The sequence below is a fragment of the Mesoplodon densirostris genome, chromosome 14, assembly GCF_025265405.1.
Source record: "Mesoplodon densirostris isolate mMesDen1 chromosome 14, mMesDen1 primary haplotype, whole genome shotgun sequence".
Taxonomy (NCBI): Eukaryota; Metazoa; Chordata; class Mammalia; order Artiodactyla; family Ziphiidae; genus Mesoplodon; species Mesoplodon densirostris.
In genome coordinates this window covers 18,711,482-18,732,351 of record NC_082674.1, presented here as the reverse complement: position 1 = coordinate 18,732,351, position 20,870 = coordinate 18,711,482, and the positions used below count along the sequence as shown (strand labels likewise).

General features: G+C 36.1%; 1 protein-coding gene across 2 annotated transcripts in view; it reads left to right on the top strand.

The window, feature by feature from the left end:
• ATAD2B (ATPase family AAA domain containing 2B) overlaps positions 1 to 20,870 on the top strand; it is a 150,955-nt gene that overhangs the window by 108,609 nt on the left and 21,476 nt on the right. The window contains exons 20-22 of one of the 2 annotated variants that reach the window (XM_060117295.1): positions 2,683 to 2,818; positions 4,868 to 5,049; positions 8,794 to 8,953. In XM_060117295.1, coding sequence (XP_059973278.1) covers positions 2,683 to 2,818; positions 4,868 to 5,049; positions 8,794 to 8,953 — 478 coding nt within the window. Of the gene's footprint in view, positions 1 to 2,682; positions 2,819 to 4,867; positions 5,065 to 8,793; positions 8,954 to 20,870 lie in introns of both variants that reach the window. The other variant, XM_060117294.1, reaches the window with a different exon arrangement.

Below are 20,870 nucleotides of genomic sequence, written 5' to 3'. Positions count from 1 at the left end.
AGCATTTCCACTCCTAGGTAACTACTCCAGAGAAATATAAACGTATGTTCACACAAAAACTTGTATGCCAGTGTTCCTACTAGTATTATTCATCATGGTGGAAATAACCCAAGTATTTATTAATTGGTGATTGGCAAAACAAAATGTCGTGTATATATACATAGAGTGAAATGTGATTCAGCAGTAAGTGGAGTGAACTACTGATACGTTCTCCAGTGTGGGTGAGCCTCAATATATTATGCTAAAAGTGAGAGAAACTAGACACAAAAGACTACCAATTCTATGATATGCAATTTCTAGAAGAGACACATTTCTGGACACAGAAACCAAATCATTGGTTGTCAGCTGGGAGTGTAAGTGTGGATGGACTGCAAATGGCCACAAGGGAACTTTTTGGAGGTAATGGAAATATTCTAAAACTGACCTGTGATGGTTGCACAGCTGAATTAACTTACTAAAAATTATTGAACTTAAAAAAAGTTTAATGAGAGATAGTAGAAGGTATGTCTAAGTTTATCTGGGAAAGTCAGGGAAAGCATCACCCAGAAAGCACTGGCTTGAGTGGAGAGTTAAAAACAAAAAAAACAAAAAAAACAAAAAACAGTTTAGGAAAGAGTGAATAGCATCTGTAAAGACTGTTGTGAACCAGTGTGAAAGAGAACATGATTCGTTCAGGGAATTATATGAGGTTTGTCTTGTTGCAGTATGAAGTTTGAGGCTGGGAATGTCAGAAGATAGGAGTGAATTTAAAGAAAAACAAGCTGTTGGTAATAATCAGGAAGGCTGATATCAGGGGGATTATTGTAGACTTGCTCTTGGTATGCTTTTACATTTACCAGGTTCAACACAATGTTGAAAAATGATCAGAAGGAGGAATATTAAAAACTGAAATTAAATGTTTTACTACCCTTAAACAGAATCCTGGTACTTCTAGGGTATTGCGTTCTGTTTATTTTTCAAGACCCAGTTAATGTTAGCATTTTCTGCTATATCTTATCTAATGTCTCTTCACCCATGCCCCTTGCAGGGTCTCCTCTGTTTCACTACCTCTGTTATAACACTTCTGGCATGGTATCATAATGCTTTCTTAGGAGACTGAAGAGACTAGACAGCAGGAAGTAAGCCTATTTTCATCAGGTTTTTAACTGCAGTGTTTGGCATGATATTTGACACATGGTGGATGTTCAGTGGTAAATTTGCTTGCCAGAACTTTCAAGGGAAGGCCAGCAAAGTATAGCTCGAAGAATTGGAGGTGTTTTTACATGAAGGTAGTCTTCAAAGAAAATATCAGAAGGTCACAAGGTGAAATTTTATGTAAACTCTTTAAGGATTTGGCTTTGGGTTGACGTAAATAATTTCCCATCTAAATATTGAATTCTGATGGCTCCTTTTCATTGTCTCTTCTCTGTCTTAGGATCTTAGAGTTAGAAAAGACCTTTAGAGCTTATATAATCTAGTCTTCTCTTTTTATTCACTTTGTGACCTCCAGCCAGTTACTTAAACCTTTCCAAGCCTAGGTTTTTTCATCTGTAAAATGAGGGACTCCCTATGTACCTCACTGTTACAAAGATAGATTAAAATAATATTTAAGTAATTCTTCATTTCACAGTCTGCAATTCAGTAAGTGGCTAGACATAACAAATTGAACAGACTATCCAAAGTTTACCAGAAATATGTACCTATATTCGGGCTAGAATCTGATGTTTTAAGTTTTAATCCAGTATTTCCACACTGTCATGGTCGGTACTTCTTTCCATATTAGTGACCTTTTCCCTTCTTTATTTGCAGTTTCCAATTTGATGTGGGCTGGGTAACAAAATCACAAGCTTTATTCATTCAGTATATGCTTATTAAGCATTGCTAGGTACCAGGCATGGTGGTAGGTGTAGGAAAACAGATGAGTTCTGTTCTCAGGGAGTTTAGTATCTTGAAGTAGGAAACAGACCTTCTAGGAAAACATATGAATTAAAAAAAGTGTATCGACAAATGTGGATGTTGTAAAGAAGATTTAAACAGCATATCTTGCAAGGGGGACATCTGGGGTCAGAGTCTTTATAGAGCAGGTGAACAAAGGAGAGGTGGCAATCACTAACTGGAAGGAGTTGAGGGATATGAGCATGACTGGCTTAATTTTGCTTTTTGGGAGTTTTGCATGGAAGGCGGTGTCATTGTGGAGCATTCTTTGGTCAGATCGAAGGTATAGTTTTTCTGCAATGAAATCAGGATTCCAGAGGATACAGTGGAATAGACTTAGTAGGGAAAGAGCCCAGGAAGGGAAGTTAGTGGATAGGAAGCACACAGAAACAGCTTAAGATAAGGCAATGTTGTTAGCATCCTCCCAGCTCTCTATTGTAAATAGGTTGTAGATAATTACTTTTCAGCTCTTATGCAACAGCTCTTTGAGATTGTTGCCATCTGATTATTACAATCAATTATCCTTTTTTATATTATAGTATAATTTATTATACTTGAGCAACTGGATCATTCTTTCATTCTTGTTTATTCCATGAGGTTGAACCTCTCAACAGCATAGCCCAAGAGTAGGTTAACCTTAACCGCACATGAATGTTCAGTGAACATTGAAAATGGTACCGAAGTTGAAGAAATTATAATTTGGTATAATATGTAAGCTTTTAATTCTCTAAATATTTAATGTCTTTGTGTGTGTGTGTATGTGTGTAGGTTAAATGTATCTTTAGAATACAGTACGAAGAGGTCTTGTATATTCAAAGGCCTATTGAAGAGGACAGAAGAAAGTTTTTCCAAGAACTGATTCTCAATCAGGCCTCAATGGCTCCACCACGAAGGAAACACACTGGTAAAGTTCCTAAAGCCTTTAGGAAAATGGGTGGGTTGGAGTTAAGAGATACCCTATCTTGGAGTCATCTTTTTTAAAAACCCATTTCTTTGTGGAAATGAAGACAATTTTTCAGGTTTTGTTTAACTTTAGATGAACACATGTGGAAGTGGCCATTGTGTTTACCTGACTTGAGGAGATTGGGAAGTACAGCCTCATTGTTAAAGCTTTACTAATGAGTGACTGTTTATGAAGTAGTCTCCTTATCACTTCAATCCAGATGCTCTGGTAGATTTCACATTCTGAGGCTCAAAAAGTCATAGAAAAAGTCTCTGGTTCTGCTGTGTTTTAGTCACTTTAAGTACTAAGGACTCGAGCTATCAGGTTGTGAACAACAGGTGCTGTGCTGATTGCTTTCTGGGCCAGGGTAGTTTTGTTGGGCCAAGAACTGGTTAGAACATTTGCCTTTTCTGGTTTATTTTATTTATTGATTGATTTTTCAAATATTTATTGAGCACCTATTATGTTAGATATATTATGCTAGGCACTGGAAATCTATCATGGCTTTCTTTAAGCATTAGAGTGTTCTTGGATTTGGGCCTAATAGCATTAAGAGGGGCCTCAAAATTAGATTTTCAGTCCCCTGACTTAAGTAAGGACTGCATGCTAAGTCATTCAAAAGAGAGTTTCTTTTCCTAATACTAAAGGTGCAAAAAGATAAGATCCCCTTGCTTAATCTTTCATCCTCTTCTAGAAAATAGCACTCCTGTTTGTTAAAAAAAATTTTAAGCCTCTTTCTTTTTGTTCTGCTTTTTATGTTTCTCGTAGCTGTTCTTATAGGATATTAAATACATTTCCCATCCCTGCCAACTCGTTGCTTTTTCATACTTCTTTGTTTTCCAGTGGTTATATTATCCAATACTTTGTTTTTCAGTGGCTGTATTATCCAATACTTTAATAATTTTATTGTCCTTTAGTGGCTCCTTTTCACATTTTCTCAGTGCTTTTAAGATGAACATCTATCAAATGACTATAGCTGTGGGGTTTTCCCCACAGAAACTTTGGAATATTCAACATGGAAGTTATACCTTCTGATTATTGGTTGTTGCCTTCTGTTAATCTAAATAACAGCATTTAAAATATTTCATTATTAAAATGATTCATTTTAATAAAGTATCTTGCATGTTGCTAGACATATTTTAGTCCCGTAGATCTGAATTTTCTATGTTAAGGCTGAACATAATTCTTTTTCTTTTTGAGTTGCTCCTGTGGACTTTCATTTTTCATCTTAGGGGCTATTTAGAAATTGGCGAGAATACTTAGGATTTTTAATCCTGAGCTTCAGTGTGATATCAGGAAAATCTTTTAAGGAATTAGAGAGCATTATGGTTAGGCAAGTTAATACTTTACCTTCTAGGAAGATGTTTTGTTTGTTTTACAGTAGATAGTGAATACCATAGATTTTATATATCACACTTAAGCCTGGCTTTTCCATCTTCTTCATGTCTTTGGGATTCTTTTTTAGTTACTACTTTTTTTTTTTCCCACTCCCTGCAGGTGCCGTTTACTATCCCAACTGTGTTGTAGTAAGAATATGAGGGTAGGAGACTTGTCTAAAATTAGAAGTCTTTGGGAATGGGAAGGATCAAAGAATTATTCTTTGCCCGTTTAAATTTCATGCATATAAGGCAACCTCATTTTGAGAAACAGTCTTTAAATAAGGTTGACTTCAGCAAATCAGTATACAAGTACTTCACCTGAAGATATTTATGTTGATCCGAAATCTTTTTCTTAAAGTTGTATGTAAATAATATCTCAGAATCAAATTATTAAATATCATATCATTTGTGCTTTAAAGACGACCTGTTGTAAGTTATTTTATAAAAGTAAAGCTATTCCCTAACGTACTTTCGGTTTCCATTTAAATTTTTACTTGCTGAATTCACATGGTTCACATGTATTTGGAATTCTCCTTTTCTTAAAAAAACATTTTGAGAGAGTGCCAGAAAAGTAATTGAGGTCCTGACCCTGCCATGTTGGAATCTTAACATTTTCTTCTACTTTCTTTAGGTCTTTGTGCTATGGAAGTTCTTCCACTTGCACTACCTTCTCCACCTCGTCAGTTATCAGAATCAGAAAAAATTCGGATGGAGGACCAGGAGGAAAATACTTTAAGAGAGTTGCGGTTGTTTCTCAGGGATGTAACCAAGAGGCTGGCCACAGATAAACGCTTTAACATCTTCAGCAAACCGGTGGATATTGAAGAGGTCTTGTTTCAGTAGTGTGCAAACAGTGAAGTTGAACTGGCTAAAAGAAAAAAATGTTGACATCTTTTTTTGGAAGGAAAAAAACAAAGGCATGGATGAATATTACCCCTAGCCTGTAAAATTTTAATCCATGTGATAACTACCAATGTCACCAGCAAACATCTGGTGACTTTTGGATGAAATTAATGACAATTTGTATATGTCCTCTTGATTAGTATTGATCTTTGTGATCTCCTACTCTTCAATTTAAGAAGAGGATTAAAAGTTACTTTAGTGAAATGTCCATACTAGACTATTTTTATTCCAGGATAAATCCTGCTTTCCAAAAGAATATTGGTATTAACCAATCAATACCAATTAAAATTGGCATTTCCCAAATTGGGTATACCTTACTGAAAGAGGTAGCTAAGAAACCTGAAATTTGTCTTTCATATTTTGGAAATGTCTGTGACTAAGATGCTGTATGAGGTTATAAGCACAGCCTATTATTTTTCTCTCCAAGAATTTTCTCTGCTCTGAGTGGAAAATTTCTCACTTTCTATGTGTATTGTTTTGTGTCCTTGTGGGAGCATGGTTTGTGATGATGAGAAAAGAAATTTTCCATTTGGAATCTACTATAATACTGTAGAATAAATTTTATTTTGTTTTATCCTGGGATAATATAGTGTGTGGATGCACATAATGCAGTCTTTACTGGCATTCTTCTTATAGTTCAGACTCCATGTTTGAACAGCTTTGGTGTTTTTAGTTTTAATTTTTTTCTTCATCTTTTTTAAAATTTGAATTATGGAGTGATGCAGAGTTTAATGTTGTGTCCTCATTGTGAAATCTGTACTCTTGGATCAGAACAGATTCCTTTGGAATCATTACCTCATCTATGCCTGTGAGCTAGCATTATGTTTTTTCCCCTTGGAAAACCTGAAAATATCTATTCCCCCCACCTCCCCCTTTTGGGAATAAAGGGACTGTGTTTAATTTTATTTGTATATTTATCCACAATACATAGTTTTAGCCATTTGATCCTTTCAGCAACCCCACAAGGTCATTATTATGTTGCAGTTGAAGAAACTGAGGCTTATTGGCAAGTGACACAGCCAACACTCAATGTTTCTTAAAATTCGAAGTCCACATTCTTTATATCACGGCTGTCAATCTTTTTCTAGTGGAATAACAGGACTTGTCTATTTGCTCTTGCAATTAATACATATTTTATATTCGTGAAGCATATTTTTTCCCTCGTGGTATTTTCAGAAAGTCTTAAAACTATCAGCCCACTTTAAAGATTGTTATAAATGTTTATTTTTATTTCAAATTGGGTATGGGAACTCTGACACTTAATTGATAAGGACTTGCCCCCAAGTCAGCCTCCTATGCTGGGAGTGAACCAGTTTTGCCTTTGTCCAGGAAAGCTTTTTCTGTCTAACCAGAAGAGATTGTCACATTTCAAATGCCATCTGTGATAGATTGAAAGTTTTATAAATGATGGTAAGGCAGTGGAAGGGGATAGAAGATGTTGGTCAGTTGAAACATTAATTTTAGGGTGATGTTTTTCTTTTTCCTTTTTTTTTTTTTTTTTTTGCGGTACGCGGGCCTCTCACTGCTGTGGCCTCTCCCGTTGCGGAGCACAGGCTCCGGACACGCAGGCTCAGCGGCCATGGCTCACAGGCCCAGCCGCTCCGCAGCATGTGGGATCTTCCCGGACCGGGGCATGGACCCATGTCCCCTGCATCGGTAGGCGGACTCTCAACCACTGCACCACCAGGGAAGCCCTTCCTTTTTTTTTTTTTTTTTTTCCTTAGGTTCATTTTGCTACTGCTTCTTTGTTTACTTTTAAGGCTGAAAACTTAGGGGTCTCTGGGACAGATAGAGGAAACTAAGATAACATTTTGATAACCTAAAACACAAAAACTTGTATTAAAATAATGAATTTGAAATGTCTAAAAACTTTATCAAATTCCAAAGCAAGTTGCAGAGGAAACAAAAGTTTAGAAAATAAGCGTTGAATTTAAATAAGCATAGGTGCTAAAATTTTATGGTCTTTAGTAATATAAATTTTTATAGTGCAAAAGTTTATTAAATGTTTTCCACGTGTACACAATACATGTCAATTGTCAGAGCCAAGGATCCAACTCATACCTTCTGGACTGTTCCTTGTTGAGTATAGCTCCACTATCTCCCCTATAAGGAGATTGGCTGGCTTTTTAGCTCCTAGAGAATGAAAAATAAATTAAAACATGCACACACATCTACCTAAAAATTTAAAAACATATAAATAATATGTATGTGTATATATATGCATATGTTTTTGTATATGCATATATGTGTATTTATTCATATGAATATATATTCAATATGTAAATTTTAAAAAAGGCATCAGTGGACTGCACTGGTGGTCCAGTGGTTAAGGCTCCACGCTCCCAATGCAGGGGGCATGAGTTTGATCCCTGGCTGGGGAAGATCCCACATGCCGAGGCCAAAAAAAAAATCCCAAATAGCATCAGTGCCATCTGCAATGGAGAAAACTAGCCTTTAGTTTCATAGAACAGAAATTACCCTATTCCCAGAATTTGGTCCCGGACTAATTGGACATTTCTAAGACTGTGTTTATGTCAGACCTAATTACTTGATTTGAGATTTGCATTAAGGAAGACAATACAGTCATACACACCTTGAAGATATTGTGGGTTCAGTTCTAGACCACTGCAGTAAAGTGAATATTGCAATAAAGTGAGTCACACGAATTCTTTGGTTTCCCAGTGTATATAAAGTTATGTGTACACTGTAGTGTAGTCTTCTTTAAGTATGCAATGGCATTATGTCTACAAAAAATGTACATACCTTAATCAAAAAATACTTTATTGCTAAAAATGCTAACCATCATCTGACAACACAGGGTTGCCACAAACCTTCAGTTTCTAAAAAAATGCAATATCTGCAAAGCGCAGTAAAGGCAAGTGCAATAAAACAAGGTATACCTGTGGATATATAGGTTGGAAGAGCTTTCTTATTGGTCAAATGATACAAAACATACAATTTATTGGGCAGTCATGACCAATATCTCTATTTTGGGTTATCTCCCAGAAAATCACACTGAGGAAAATGTATTTTTTTGCTGGTAGATTTGTTTATATTTAGGGACAAGGCCAGTAAACTTTTTCTAGTCATGAAAGCAATACTTACTTTTGTTATACAGTTGACTCAGAATGTTTGTAATGAATCCAAAGGAGCAGAAAACTCTTTCCATGAAACGATTCATCCTGGAAAACTGAAAAAGATAATTTTTTTGTTTAGAGATTTTAAAGAGATTTACCCTAGAACATCTCTAATAATAAGAAAAAAATATCTGTTTCTTTTTATTTTCCTTAAAAAATTTTTTTCTTGAGGTAACATTTATTGATGCTTGCTGGGTATTTTTACCAATACATTTTCTTCTCAGGTGTGTCCAAAGGATTTAAAAAAAAAAAAAAGCTGACACAGTTTGTTTCATATTTCAAGATGAGAAACTTTTCAGAGTTGATTTAGATGTGACTTGAAACTGAAGCTTTTCATGGAAAGTATGACATAGTATCTTTAGTGGCATAAATTGTTCTATAATTTTATCCTTATCTGTAATTATTTCCTAGATATCTAGATTTAATTTTAAAATAACTGTACGGTTTTGTTTTGTGTTTTTATGAGTAGATTATATGAAATATCAGAAGTAATTTTCATTAAAATATCCTGTTTTAGGTTTCAGATTATCTTGAAGTAATCAAGGAACCAATGGATTTATCAACAGTAATCACTAAAATTGATAAGCATAATTACCTGACTGCTAAGGATTTCCTGAAAGATATTGACCTCATCTGTAGCAATGCTTTAGAGTACAATCCAGATAAGGACCCAGGAGGTAAGGATGCACTGGGCAGGGTTGACTTTGGTGATCAATGACAAGATAGTTTAAAATTTAAATAAAACTTGACTATATTTCAGGTAGATAAATTAATCTTAATGACATATTACTGTATTTAGAAACTTCTTGATGAGGAACTAATAATATACTTAAATATTTAATTATTAAATTCATTTGTTAAATTACTAAATAATATATTTAAATTAGAAGATTTTATTCTTTTTTAAAAATTTTATTGATGTATAGTTGATTTACAATGTTGTGTTTAATTTCTGCTGTACAGCAAAATGACTCAGTTATACATATATATATTCTTTTTCATATTCTTTTCCATTATGGTTTATCACGAGGTGTTGAATGTAGTTCCCTGTGCTATACAGTAGGACCTTGTTGTTTATCCATCCTATATATAATATTTGCTAATTCATTTATTAAATTATTAGATAATATATTTAGATTAGAGGATTTTATTATTCTAAGTATTGTGTTCAGGGTTTAGTTTCTTGATTTACCTTTCACTTTTTATACTTAGATTCTTATTTTTTTCAGGTAAGATGGAAAACTGAACAGTTGAGAATTTAAGATTTATTTATTTAGTCAACATCACCAGTGCTGATAGACACTGGTAATTTCGAATTTGTGGAAACTTATTGTGGATAAGTTTACTTATCAAAAGACCCCCTTTAGGTAGATAGACGTTATCTGTTCTATAGACTGCATGTATTTTTATATAATTTTATTATTTTACTCTTAATCCCACCCTGTACTCAAATCTGTAGTCCCAACTCTGTTAATGCCCTCCAGGGGAGACCTCCAGGAATAATCTGTAGTTAAACAAGATGAATTTATTGATACATTGTAATAAAAGAGAATGTATATCATGGGGAGCCATACAGGATTTGAGCTAGCATTAAGTGATTTTGGGGAGGGTTTAAGGAAGTAAGGCTTTGCAGTGGATTAGATGGTCTTAGGAAGTGGGAATAATTTGGGGACTAGGTATTTTAAGAACCTGGAAGGCAAGAAGAATGGAGCCAGGATAAAGTTGTGATTGGTAAAGAAGGGGCAGTCATTCATCTTACCCAGGATAGGATTATATTTGGTTATTTTTGTGGTTAGGAAAGTGTTCATACTTTTGTCTGTGTTCAGACATGATTATGGAGTGGTCTTGTTTTTATCTTGATCCACCATGGTCACAGAGTGGTGTTCTGTAAAATTGTTTATGTTTTTTTTTATTTTTCATTTTTAAAAATTATTTTATTTATTTTGCTGTGTCGCGTCTTAATTGCAGCACACAGGATCTTCGTTGCGTTGTGCAGGCTTCTCTCTAGTTGTGGCACATGGGCTCCATAGTGTGTGGACTCAGTAGTTGTGGCGCGTGGGATTAGTTGCCCTAAGGCATGTGGGATCTCAGTACCCCGACCAGGGATGGAACCTGTTTCCCCTGCATTGGAAGGCAGATTCTTAACCCCTGGACCACCAGGGAAGTCCCTAAAATTGTTTTTATGTTTCATATGAATACACCAAGGCCTGGCTGATAGTGCCAGGCCCTTTCCCAGCTGGGAGGGGTCATTACTCTTTTTCTCACTCTGTTGAGAATTCTGTTTCTTCAACAGATGATATACAAGTAAGATGCTTTTTATTTTTAAAAAATTAACGCAGACTTCCAGTTATCTAAAGATATTCCGAATACAGTTTCTGCTTTATGTCTGTATTTATGGACAGTGGTTCTTAAATCAGGCCACCTGTTAGAATGACCTGGATTTCTCATTTCTACATGAAGTTAAGTATTTCTTGTCTTAGTTTAGACCACAGTAAATTGCATACTTTAATTCCAAGTTAAGAGGCAGAATAAACTTTTATATAGCTACTCTTGGTTTCTAACAGTTTTTAACCTTTGTATCAGGACATATATATCTTATTGTTGTTTAGGTTTTTGTTTTTGTTTTTTTTACTTTTCACTGTATATCAGAAAAATTTATGAGGATAAAAACGAAGAAAATTAAAGCAACCTATAATCATGTTACCTGGTGTTTTCTCTCTTTCTCTTTCCCTCTCTCCCTCCCTCCCTCTCTCTCTGCCACACACACACATACACAGATATTATATATGAAATACATGTATGAATAATATTTACTAAAATGAAAATATAACTTTTGTAAACATTTTCATTCATGTAATATTTTGTGAAAAGGTTATGAGTTAATGTATTTTTACCACATAATTTTTATCATGTGGATGTATTATAGTAGCTACTACCCTATTGTTGGACATATTAGATTTTTTAGCTTTTTTCTCTATTATAACACTGATGAATATGGCATAAATTTTATGTATATCCTTAATTATTTCCTAAAGATACATTCCTTAGAGTGAAATTTCTGGATCAAAGATTGTATAATAATCTCTTTTAAGGCTTTTAAACTGTGTTGTTAAAACTTTCTCACAATTTAAAAAATCTTCTAGCATCATCAGGGTCACTTGTTAACCAATATAGCAGTTTTGTGTGACTGAGAGAATCTCCTTTTCAGTGTAGATGGCATCTGCAACAGGGCCACAGTTTGGCTAGTAAAGAATGGGCTGGCTGTCAGTCTCCTTTGATTCCCTTGCTGTGTTCTTGGTGAAGGTACAGTTGCACAAGTGTCTGTATAGTGGCCTTGAGCAGTGTGTGAGAGTACTTGAGTGCCTACACTCCCATCCTGTTAGTTTTTCAAGACATAGAGGTTACTGAAACTGTGCAGTAGGTAAGGAGAGCCTGGGCTTTGGATGTACACCTAGGCTTCAGTCCCAGTTTTATTTCCTAGTTCTTTAACTTGATCAAGTTAAGTCCTCTAAATTTTAGTTCCCTTAACTGCAAATAGGGATAATTATAGTACTTTTGTCACTGGGTAGTTGTAAGGATTAGATGAGAAAATGTATTAGGTTAAACCTTATGAAATTGCCATTTTCATGTGGTTCAACTTGAATATGTTAGGCCCTTAGCATAGTGCCTGAGATGTGAGAAGTATTCCATAAAGATTAGTCATTCAGGGCTTCCCTGGTGGCGCAGTGGTTGAGAGTCCGCCTGCCGATGTAGGGGACACGGGTTCGTGCCCCGGTCCAGGAAGATCCCACATGCCGTGGAGCGGCTGGGCCCGTGAGCCATGGCCGCTGAGCCTGCGCGTCCGGAGCCTGTGCTCCGCAACGGGAGAGGCCACAACAGTGAGAGGCCCACGTACCGCAAAAAAAAAAAAAAAAAAAAAAAAAAAAAAAAAAGATTAGTCATTCATATATTTATTCTTGTTGTCATTATTATTTAAATTATGCTTTAATTTGTTATAAATTGTTTCCTTAGTGGGTACCTACATACTTGCTTTAGAATGACCCTTTGTACTTTGTGCTTATTAGTATATTCCCTGGACCACATTTAAAATTTAATCCTATTTTGGAACAAATCTAGGGACTGATAGTGAAAAATGAATTTGAGCGGTTAGAAAAAGCCAGTAGAAAGAATCAATCCAGATTCTCCTCCAACCCCACCCTGTGTAACTTAATTATAACCACATTGAAATAATATTGCTTTTATGAAAGAAGCCATGATTTCTGGTGCATAATAACCTTTTACTACAGAATGCAGTTGTATAATCAAAGAATATGGCTCTATCTCACAGTTAGAGTTGACATGATACACTTGTAACTTTATTTCTATAGTGTTTTAGATGCAAAAAGTGTCATATAATTCAAAAGCATGATTTCGGCTCTGTTCAGATTTTTTCATATCTTCAGTCAAGAGCCCTTTTTTTCTTCTTAGCAACAGAACAACTTGTTATGTATTAGGAAAATAACCTCAGGGTCTGTTGTGTAGCAAGTGGAAATTACATGAATGTTGTATTACTTTTACAAGCTCCCAGGAGTATTTGAAAGCTTACAGTGTTCTGTTTTGCAGAACACTTGGCCATTTGGGGAAAAAAACTAGCATGTACATAGAAGACAAAAGCCAGCATTCTGGAAGCTGTACATGTTACCTAAGTGTTTACCCAGATTCTCCCTTGAGGATAAAGTGGACAAAAGTTAAATATGTTAGCCGGAAGAATTTTAGTTTGTAGGTTCTAAATGTGACTAGTATCAGATATTTGATCCTAATTATTATCTTTTAAATATGTGATATATTTTATGTTTAACTGCTCCCCATTCTTTGTCTTGTACCACATGCCCCCTCTAGCCCTCAAGTGCATTCACATACATACCCTCATTTAACTAATTTTGATGAAATTTCAGGCCTAGTCTTGTAGTATTCTCAAAATTTTCTGTTTTGTACCAGTTGTTTAGGAATAAAGCTCACAGATTCACCCCAGCTTTTGGAGCCCTCTATGGGCTATGCTTCAGTCAAACTCATTCATATTTTCTATTAGTATTTGTAAGTATCATGTGCCGTTACTGAGCTGAGTGCTTAGAGTACTGTGACAGTCCTTGCCTCTTGAGATGGAGATATTCAGATCAGTAATACATATTGAATAATTACTGTGTGAAATACATTATGCTATATGTTATAGTATTAATTTGCTAGGACTTCCTTAACAAAATACCACAGACTGTGTGGCTTAAACTACAGAAATTGATTTACCCATAGTTCTGGAGGCTAAAAGTCCAAAATCAAGGTGTTGGCAGATTTGGTTTCTTCTGAAGCCTCTTTGTTTTCGGAGGCTGCCTTCTTGCTCTGTCCTTACGTGGTCTTTTCTTTGTGTCCATGCACCCCTGGTGTCTCTTGTGTGTGTCCAAATTTCCTCTCCTTATAAGTACACAAGTCAGATTAGATTAGGGCCTGCTCTTATGACCTTCTTTTACCTTGATTACTTCTTTAAAGTCTCTACTCCAAATACAGTAACATTCTGAGATATTGGGGGTTATAGTCTCAACATATGAATTTTTGGGAAGAACACAGTTCAGCCCATAACAGTTAATAAATAAGCTACAGTCCTTCCTATCTAGAAACTCACTGTTTTATAGGAGTGACAAATATCTAACTATTGGTAATTGTAATAGATGATTAAGGTGTAGAGGTAGCACAGAGGTGGCAATTTTGAATTTTGTCTTGAGGCAGCAGCAGACGATTGTAATGCAGTTTCATAAGGTGTGTATTAGACATATGTGCAGTGTGAGTAGAGCACAGAGGAGAAGACGCTGGAGATGAACAAGATTACAAAGGGCATTCATCTTAGGCTGAGAAAAGTAGTGTACAAAGGTACAAAAAAAAAGAGAATATGGCTGGAAAGTAGAGTGTCTGTGGAGGAATAGTGAGAAAGTCACTCACTTCTCCACTCACTGAATCTCCATTTACTGAGCATCCATTTATGAAATATTTTCTGTGTGTAAATTGTGTTCAGTGCTGGAGATACGCACCTCTGGCCTGAGAGATGCCTAAAGGCTTCTTAGCGGGGAGTCCTGCAGATAAATAAATGTCATACTAAGTTCCCTATCTTCATTTGATCCTGTGTAAGGATTCCAGAGTTAATTCTCTAGATGATAAGGGGCCACTGGGTGGTTTTGAGACAGAAAGTGATTTGATTTGATTTGCATTTAAGAGTATAGTATTATAGGCAGTATCAAAGGTCAAGGGAATGATGAGATGGAGGTTGGAAGACCAATTAAGATTCACTTGTGGGGAATTCCCTGGCAGTCCAGTGGTTAGGACTCAGCGTGTTCACTGCTGGGGCCCAGGTTCAATCCCTGGTCAGGGAACTAAGATCCCACAAACTGCATGGCGTGGCCAAAAAAAAAAAAAAAAAAAAAAGATTCACTTGCTATGGCAGCATAGATTGAACATAGGGGGCTTAGTGACCAACCAGTTATGTATGACTGACAGAAATCTAGAATGACATCTGAGTTTTTGTGGTCTGGGTGTTAGGAATCTGACAAGTAAACCAATGGAGGAACATGTTTATGGGCAGTATGCTAAGTTTAATTTTGGATGTGTTAATGTAAGTTACCTCTGGTACACCCAGATAAAATGCAGACATTGTATAGTAGTTGTATATGGGGGTTCAGAGATAGAAGTTTGAGTAAGAGACCTGGTTGGAGTCATAAGTGTATAGGGGTGAATGAGATCACATAGTCAGTATACAGAATGAAAAGAGAGGGGAGCCTAGAAGGAACCCTCCTCAAGGGAATATGGGTCCCAATTCTCATTTTAAGTCTCAGTCTCACTGTTGGTACTTGCAGTACGTTTGTTAAATGTGTTGCCTCTGCCGAGAGTGTGTACGTTTGTTCGTTCTTTCTTTTCTTGTTTTCATTCTTTCTTTTTAAATCAATTTTGTTGAGATGTAAGTTGTATACAAGAAAACCTAGTACATCATTTTTAAAACCATGCTTATCTTTTAAAATCCCACTTATCCTTCAAGGAATATTAAATGCTATGCACATGAAATTTTTTTCTGATTTCCTTCCAGTTACACGTAATCCCTTCGTCTTGGAATCATAACACTATGTAACTTTTCTGAGACACTTATTCCTTTCTTTTTTTCCTGGAGTGATTACTTATTTACATATCCTTATCCTGTATTTTAGACTCTAAGCTGATTGAGAACAGGATCTGTATAGACATCTTGTATGGAGCATATTCTTAATAAATGTGACCAGTGAGTAAATTTTATGAATTGTCCTCTTCTTAGATACTAACTGAAGTAGTCTCAGAGTACATAGAAATTATAAAATGGAGACATAATAACATAATGCAGATATGAACTAGTAAATACAGTAAAATTTCTTATTTATGAAATGATTTAGGATGAAAAATCATCCCATAAAAAATCAGTTTTAAAGAAAATATTATTAATCTTTCTTAATAATTTTGTTGAAAAAAACCCAGCTAATATACTTCTGTTCACCAAAATACAAAAGAAACATAGACACATTGAAATAATTGTTACCTTCATAAAAGTAGTGATTGTATTAATTTTATTAATACTTATCAATTTATTCTAATAGCCATTACTTTTTATTGAAGGTAAAACTAGGTGGTAATATCTTTACTTTATAGATATAAGGAGATTGGGTCTCAGAGAGGTTATGTAATTTGTGTACAAACCCACAAATATTATATGGCACAACTGAATGGATTGTGATCTGTCTTAACTTCAAAGCGAGTATATATGGGGTTTTTCTGCTACGCTTATGTTACTTTTAAATTTCATGGATTTAGAGAATCTTAAGATTTTAACATATGAGAAAAAATAAAAGAACTGGTGGTAAATATGTAGCTATTATTCATGTATAATTTTAAAGCAAGGAATTTAAGTCTGGTGGCCATGAGAGGGTCTCTGAACAACTACATACAAAATTGTGTACATGTATACTTTTCCACCTTTATCACAAGCTTATAAGATTCAGGATGACTCCCCTACCCCTCAAAAAGATGAAGATCCAAGATATCGACATATCTTTTAATTTTAATCTGTGAGCCTACAGTTCTATGCTATGTATAAACTTAGACACTGTTCTAAGTTAAGAATGATTAAAAAGAATTGTAATGATGGGCATATTTAAAAAGCATTACCTTGTCAGATGCAGATGCTATTTATTTATTTATTTAGGCTGCTCTGTGTGGCTTGTGGGACCTCATTTCCCTGACCAGGGGTTGAACCTGGGCCCTAAACAGTGAAAGTATGGAGTCGTAACCACTGGAACGCCAGGGAATTCCCACAGATGCTCTTTATTGTTTATTTATTTTTTTTAAAAAAAACTCTTGTTTTTTTTTTTTTTGTTTGTTTTTGTTTTTTGTTTTTGGCTGTGTCGGGTGTTTGTTGTGGAGCACGGACTTTCTCTAGTTGCAGTGAGCGGGGGCTACTCTTCGTTGCAGTGCACGGGCTTCTCATTGCGGTGGCTTCTCTCTTGTTGTGGAGCATGGGCTCTAGGTGCGTGGGCTTCAGTAGTTGTGGCACGTGGGCTTAGTTGCTCCGTGGCATGTGTGATCTTCCCAGACCAGGGTCCAACCCTGTGTCCCCTGCATTGGCAGGCGGATTCTTAACCACTTTGCCACCAGGGAAGTCTCCACAGATGCTCTTTAGAATAAATTCCTTGTCCTTCAGATCAGTGGGAAATTTTTATGGAATTCTTTTCTTAATTCATTCATTCATTTATTCTTCTCCCCCCTTAAATTGGGGATGGAATGTGGGTGGGAAGCATGTGTTTAGAAAAAAACAGAAAGAAAGATCACTGAGTTATTTTAGGGTATAATGTGCTAGATACATGACCTTTATATTTAATTTTACCTCTTTTTTAGCTTTTTTCAAGCTGAAATGGAAAGCCAGTGGCAGAAAGTTGCTTGGGCTACAAATATCAGCTTGAAAGCATAGCTCCTTCTAAGGATATTCATTGTAGTTTTTTGTTTGTAGTGGTTAAAATTTGAAGGAACTTTAAAGTTCCAACAATAGAGCAATAATTTTGAAAAATTAAGGTTCATCTTTCTTTGGATTGTTACATAACCATTAAAATTTGGTTTTCAAAGAATGTTTTAAAATATCAGGAAACTTCTGATTCTGGCCAAGATGGAGTAAAAGGGACTGAATTTCCCCTTCTGCCTGAAACAATGGAGAAAAAAACCTGAACAAAATATTTGAAAAAACAATTTTGAAGACATTGGATATCAGGAAACGATGGAAATGATCTCTGAAGGATGGGAAACTAACAAGTTGAGCACTACAGTTGCCTGGATAGCTTCCAGACTGTGGTATCGGAAGGAAGAAGCCAGGCAGAGCCTGGAAGTCTCCCTGAATTGCTGGGAATGTAAGGAGGCCAAAGTGGATCAAGTTCTCAGGGCAGAGTACCAGGAAGGAGAAAGCTGCACAGAGAGAGCACTCTGGAGATCTGCAGAAGAGCCTCCTCCAGTCTTTAGCTGAATACTGATCAGCACATATGTGTGAGGAAACTACCTGAGGCCGGAGAAAGAGAGGGAATATTCCTTGATGTTTATATAGGGCTAGCAGTAGTGTAGCGAATAGTTAGAGGTGATAAACCAACAAGGAGAAAAGCTGAATCATAAAACTGTACACAATCCAAAAGAAGTGAGAAAAAAGAGGAAAAAGGGAACAAAGAGAATGTGGGACAAGTAGAAAGTAAATAGCAAGCATATTAATAATCACATAAATTATATTAAAAGCAAATGATCCCCTAAACCAGGGATCAACAAACTACAGTCAAACTGACTGCCTGGTTTTGTAAATGAAGTTTTTATAGTTGGAACACAGGCATGCCCATTTGTTTACATGTTGTCTAAGGCTGCTTTTATGCTACAGGGGCGGCTTTGAATACTTGCCAGAGACCATATGGCTTAAGAAGCCTAAGATATTTACTCTCTGGCCTTATACAGAAAAACTTGCTGATAGCTGGCTTGAACATCACAAATATAGGCAGAGAGTGTATTTTGGATTAAAAAGCAAGACCCAACCATATGCTCCCTACAAGAAACCTACTTGATGAGACTGATACTCTACCTACTGCACTAATGAGGTTCCTTTACAAGAAACCCACTTTCGGGCTTCCGTGGTGGCTCAGTGGTCGAGAGTCCGCCTGCCGATGCAGGGGACATGGGTTCGTGCCCCGGTCTGGGAAGATCCCACATGCCGCGGAGCGGCTGGGCCCGTGAGCCATGGCCACTGAGCCTGCGCGTCCGGAGCCTATGCTCCGCAATGGGAGAGGCCACTACAGTGAAAGGCCCGCATACTGCAAAAAAAAAAAAAAAAAAAAAAAAAAAGAAGCCCACTTTCTTGTTTGTTTATTTAAGGTTATTAAAAAAAAAACTTTTTCATTCATTCATTTTCCTCCCATATACTTTTTAAAAAATTGAGGCATAGCTGATTTATAGTGTTATACAACTAATGATTCAAAATTCTCATAGATTATACTCCATTTAAAGCTATATAAAATATTGGCTGTATTCCCTTTGCTGTACATTATATCCTGTAGCATACTTGTTTTATACATAGTAGTTTGTACCTCTTAATCCCCTACCCTTATCTTGTCTCTCCCCCTTCCCTCTCTTCACTGGTAACCACTAGTTCTCTATATCTGTGAGTCTGTTTCTGGTTTGTTACATTCATTTGTTTGTTTTATTTTTTAGATTCGACATATAACTGATAACATACAGTATTTGTCTTTCTCTGCCTCATTTCACTAAACATAATACCCTACAGGTCTATCCATATTGTCATAAATTGCAAAATTTCATTTTTTTAATGGCCGAGTAGTCCATATATATATATATATATAATATATATATATATATATATTCCATGTGTGTGTGTATGTGTGTATATATATATGTATGTATATATATATATCATCTTCCTTATCCGTTCATCTGTTGATGGACACTTATGTTGCTTCTGTATCTTGGCTATTGTAAATAATGCTGCTATTAACATTGGGGTGCATATAGCTTTTTGAATTAGTATTTTTTTTTTTTTACAAGAAACCCAATTTTTTTTTTTTTTTGCAGTATGTGGGCCTCTCACTGTTGTGGCCTCTCCCGTTGCGGAGCACAGGCTCCAGACGTGCAGGCCCAGCGGCCATGGCTCACGGGCCCAGCCGCTCCGTGGCATGTGGGATCCTCCCGGACCGGGGCACGAACCCGTGTCCCCTACATCAGCAGGCGGACTCTCAACCACTGCACTGTTTGTTCTCTACATCTGTGTCTCAATTTCTGTCCTGCAAACTGGTTCATCTTTACCATTTTTCTAGGTTCCACATATATGCATTAATATACGATATTTGTTTTTCTCTGACTTACTTCACTCTGTATGACAGACTCTAGGTCCATCCACGTCTCAACAAATGACCCAGTTTTGTTCCTTTTTATGGCTGAGTAATATTCAATTGTATATATGTACCACATCATCTTTATCCATTCGTCTGTCTATGGGCATTTAGATTGCTTCCATGACCTGGCTATTGTAAATAGTGCTGCAGTGAACATTGGGGTGCATGTGTCTTTTTGAATTATGGTTTTCTCAGGGTATATGCCCAGTAGTGGGATTGCTGGGTCATATGGTAATTATATTTTTTAGTTTTTTAAGGAACCTCCATACTGTTCTCCATAGTGGCTGTATCAATTTACATTCCCACCAACAGTGCAGGAGGGTTCCCATTTCTCCACACCCTCTCCAGCATTTGTTGTTTGTAGATTTTCTGATGATGCCCATTCTGACTGGTGTGAGGTGATACCTCATTGTAGTTTTGATTTGCATTTCTCTAATAATTAGTGATGTTGAGCAGCTTTTCGTGTGCTTGTTGGCCATATGTATGTCTTCTTTGGAGAAATGTCTATTTAGGTATTCTGCCCATTTTTGGATTGGGTTGTTTGTTTTCTTATATTGAGCTGCATGAGCTGTTTATATATTTTGGAGATTAATCCTTTGTCCGTTGATTCGTTTGCAAATATTTTCTCTCATTCTGAGGGTTGTCTTTTTGTCTTGTTTATGGTTTCCTTTGCTGTGCAAAAGCTTTGAAGTTTCATTAGATCCCATTTGTTTATTTTTGTTTTTATTTCCATTACTCTAGGAGGTGGATCAAAAAAGATCTTGCTGTGATTTATGTCAAAGACTGTTCTTCCTATGTTTTCCTCTAAGAGTTTTATAGTGTCCAGTCTTACATTTAGGTCTCTAATCCATTTTGAGTTTATTTTTGTGTATGGTGTTAGGGAGTGTTCTAATTTCATTCTTTTACATGTAGGGGTCCAGTTTTCCCAGCACCACTTATTGAAGAGACTGTGTTTTCTCCGTTTTATATCCTTGCCTCCTTTGTCATAGATTAGTTGACCATAGGTGCCTGGGTTTATCTCTGGGCTTTCTATCTTGTTCCTATGATCTATGTTTCTGTTTTTGTGCCAGTACCGTATTGTCTTGATTATTGTAGCTTTGTAGTATAGTCTGAAGTCAGGGAGTCT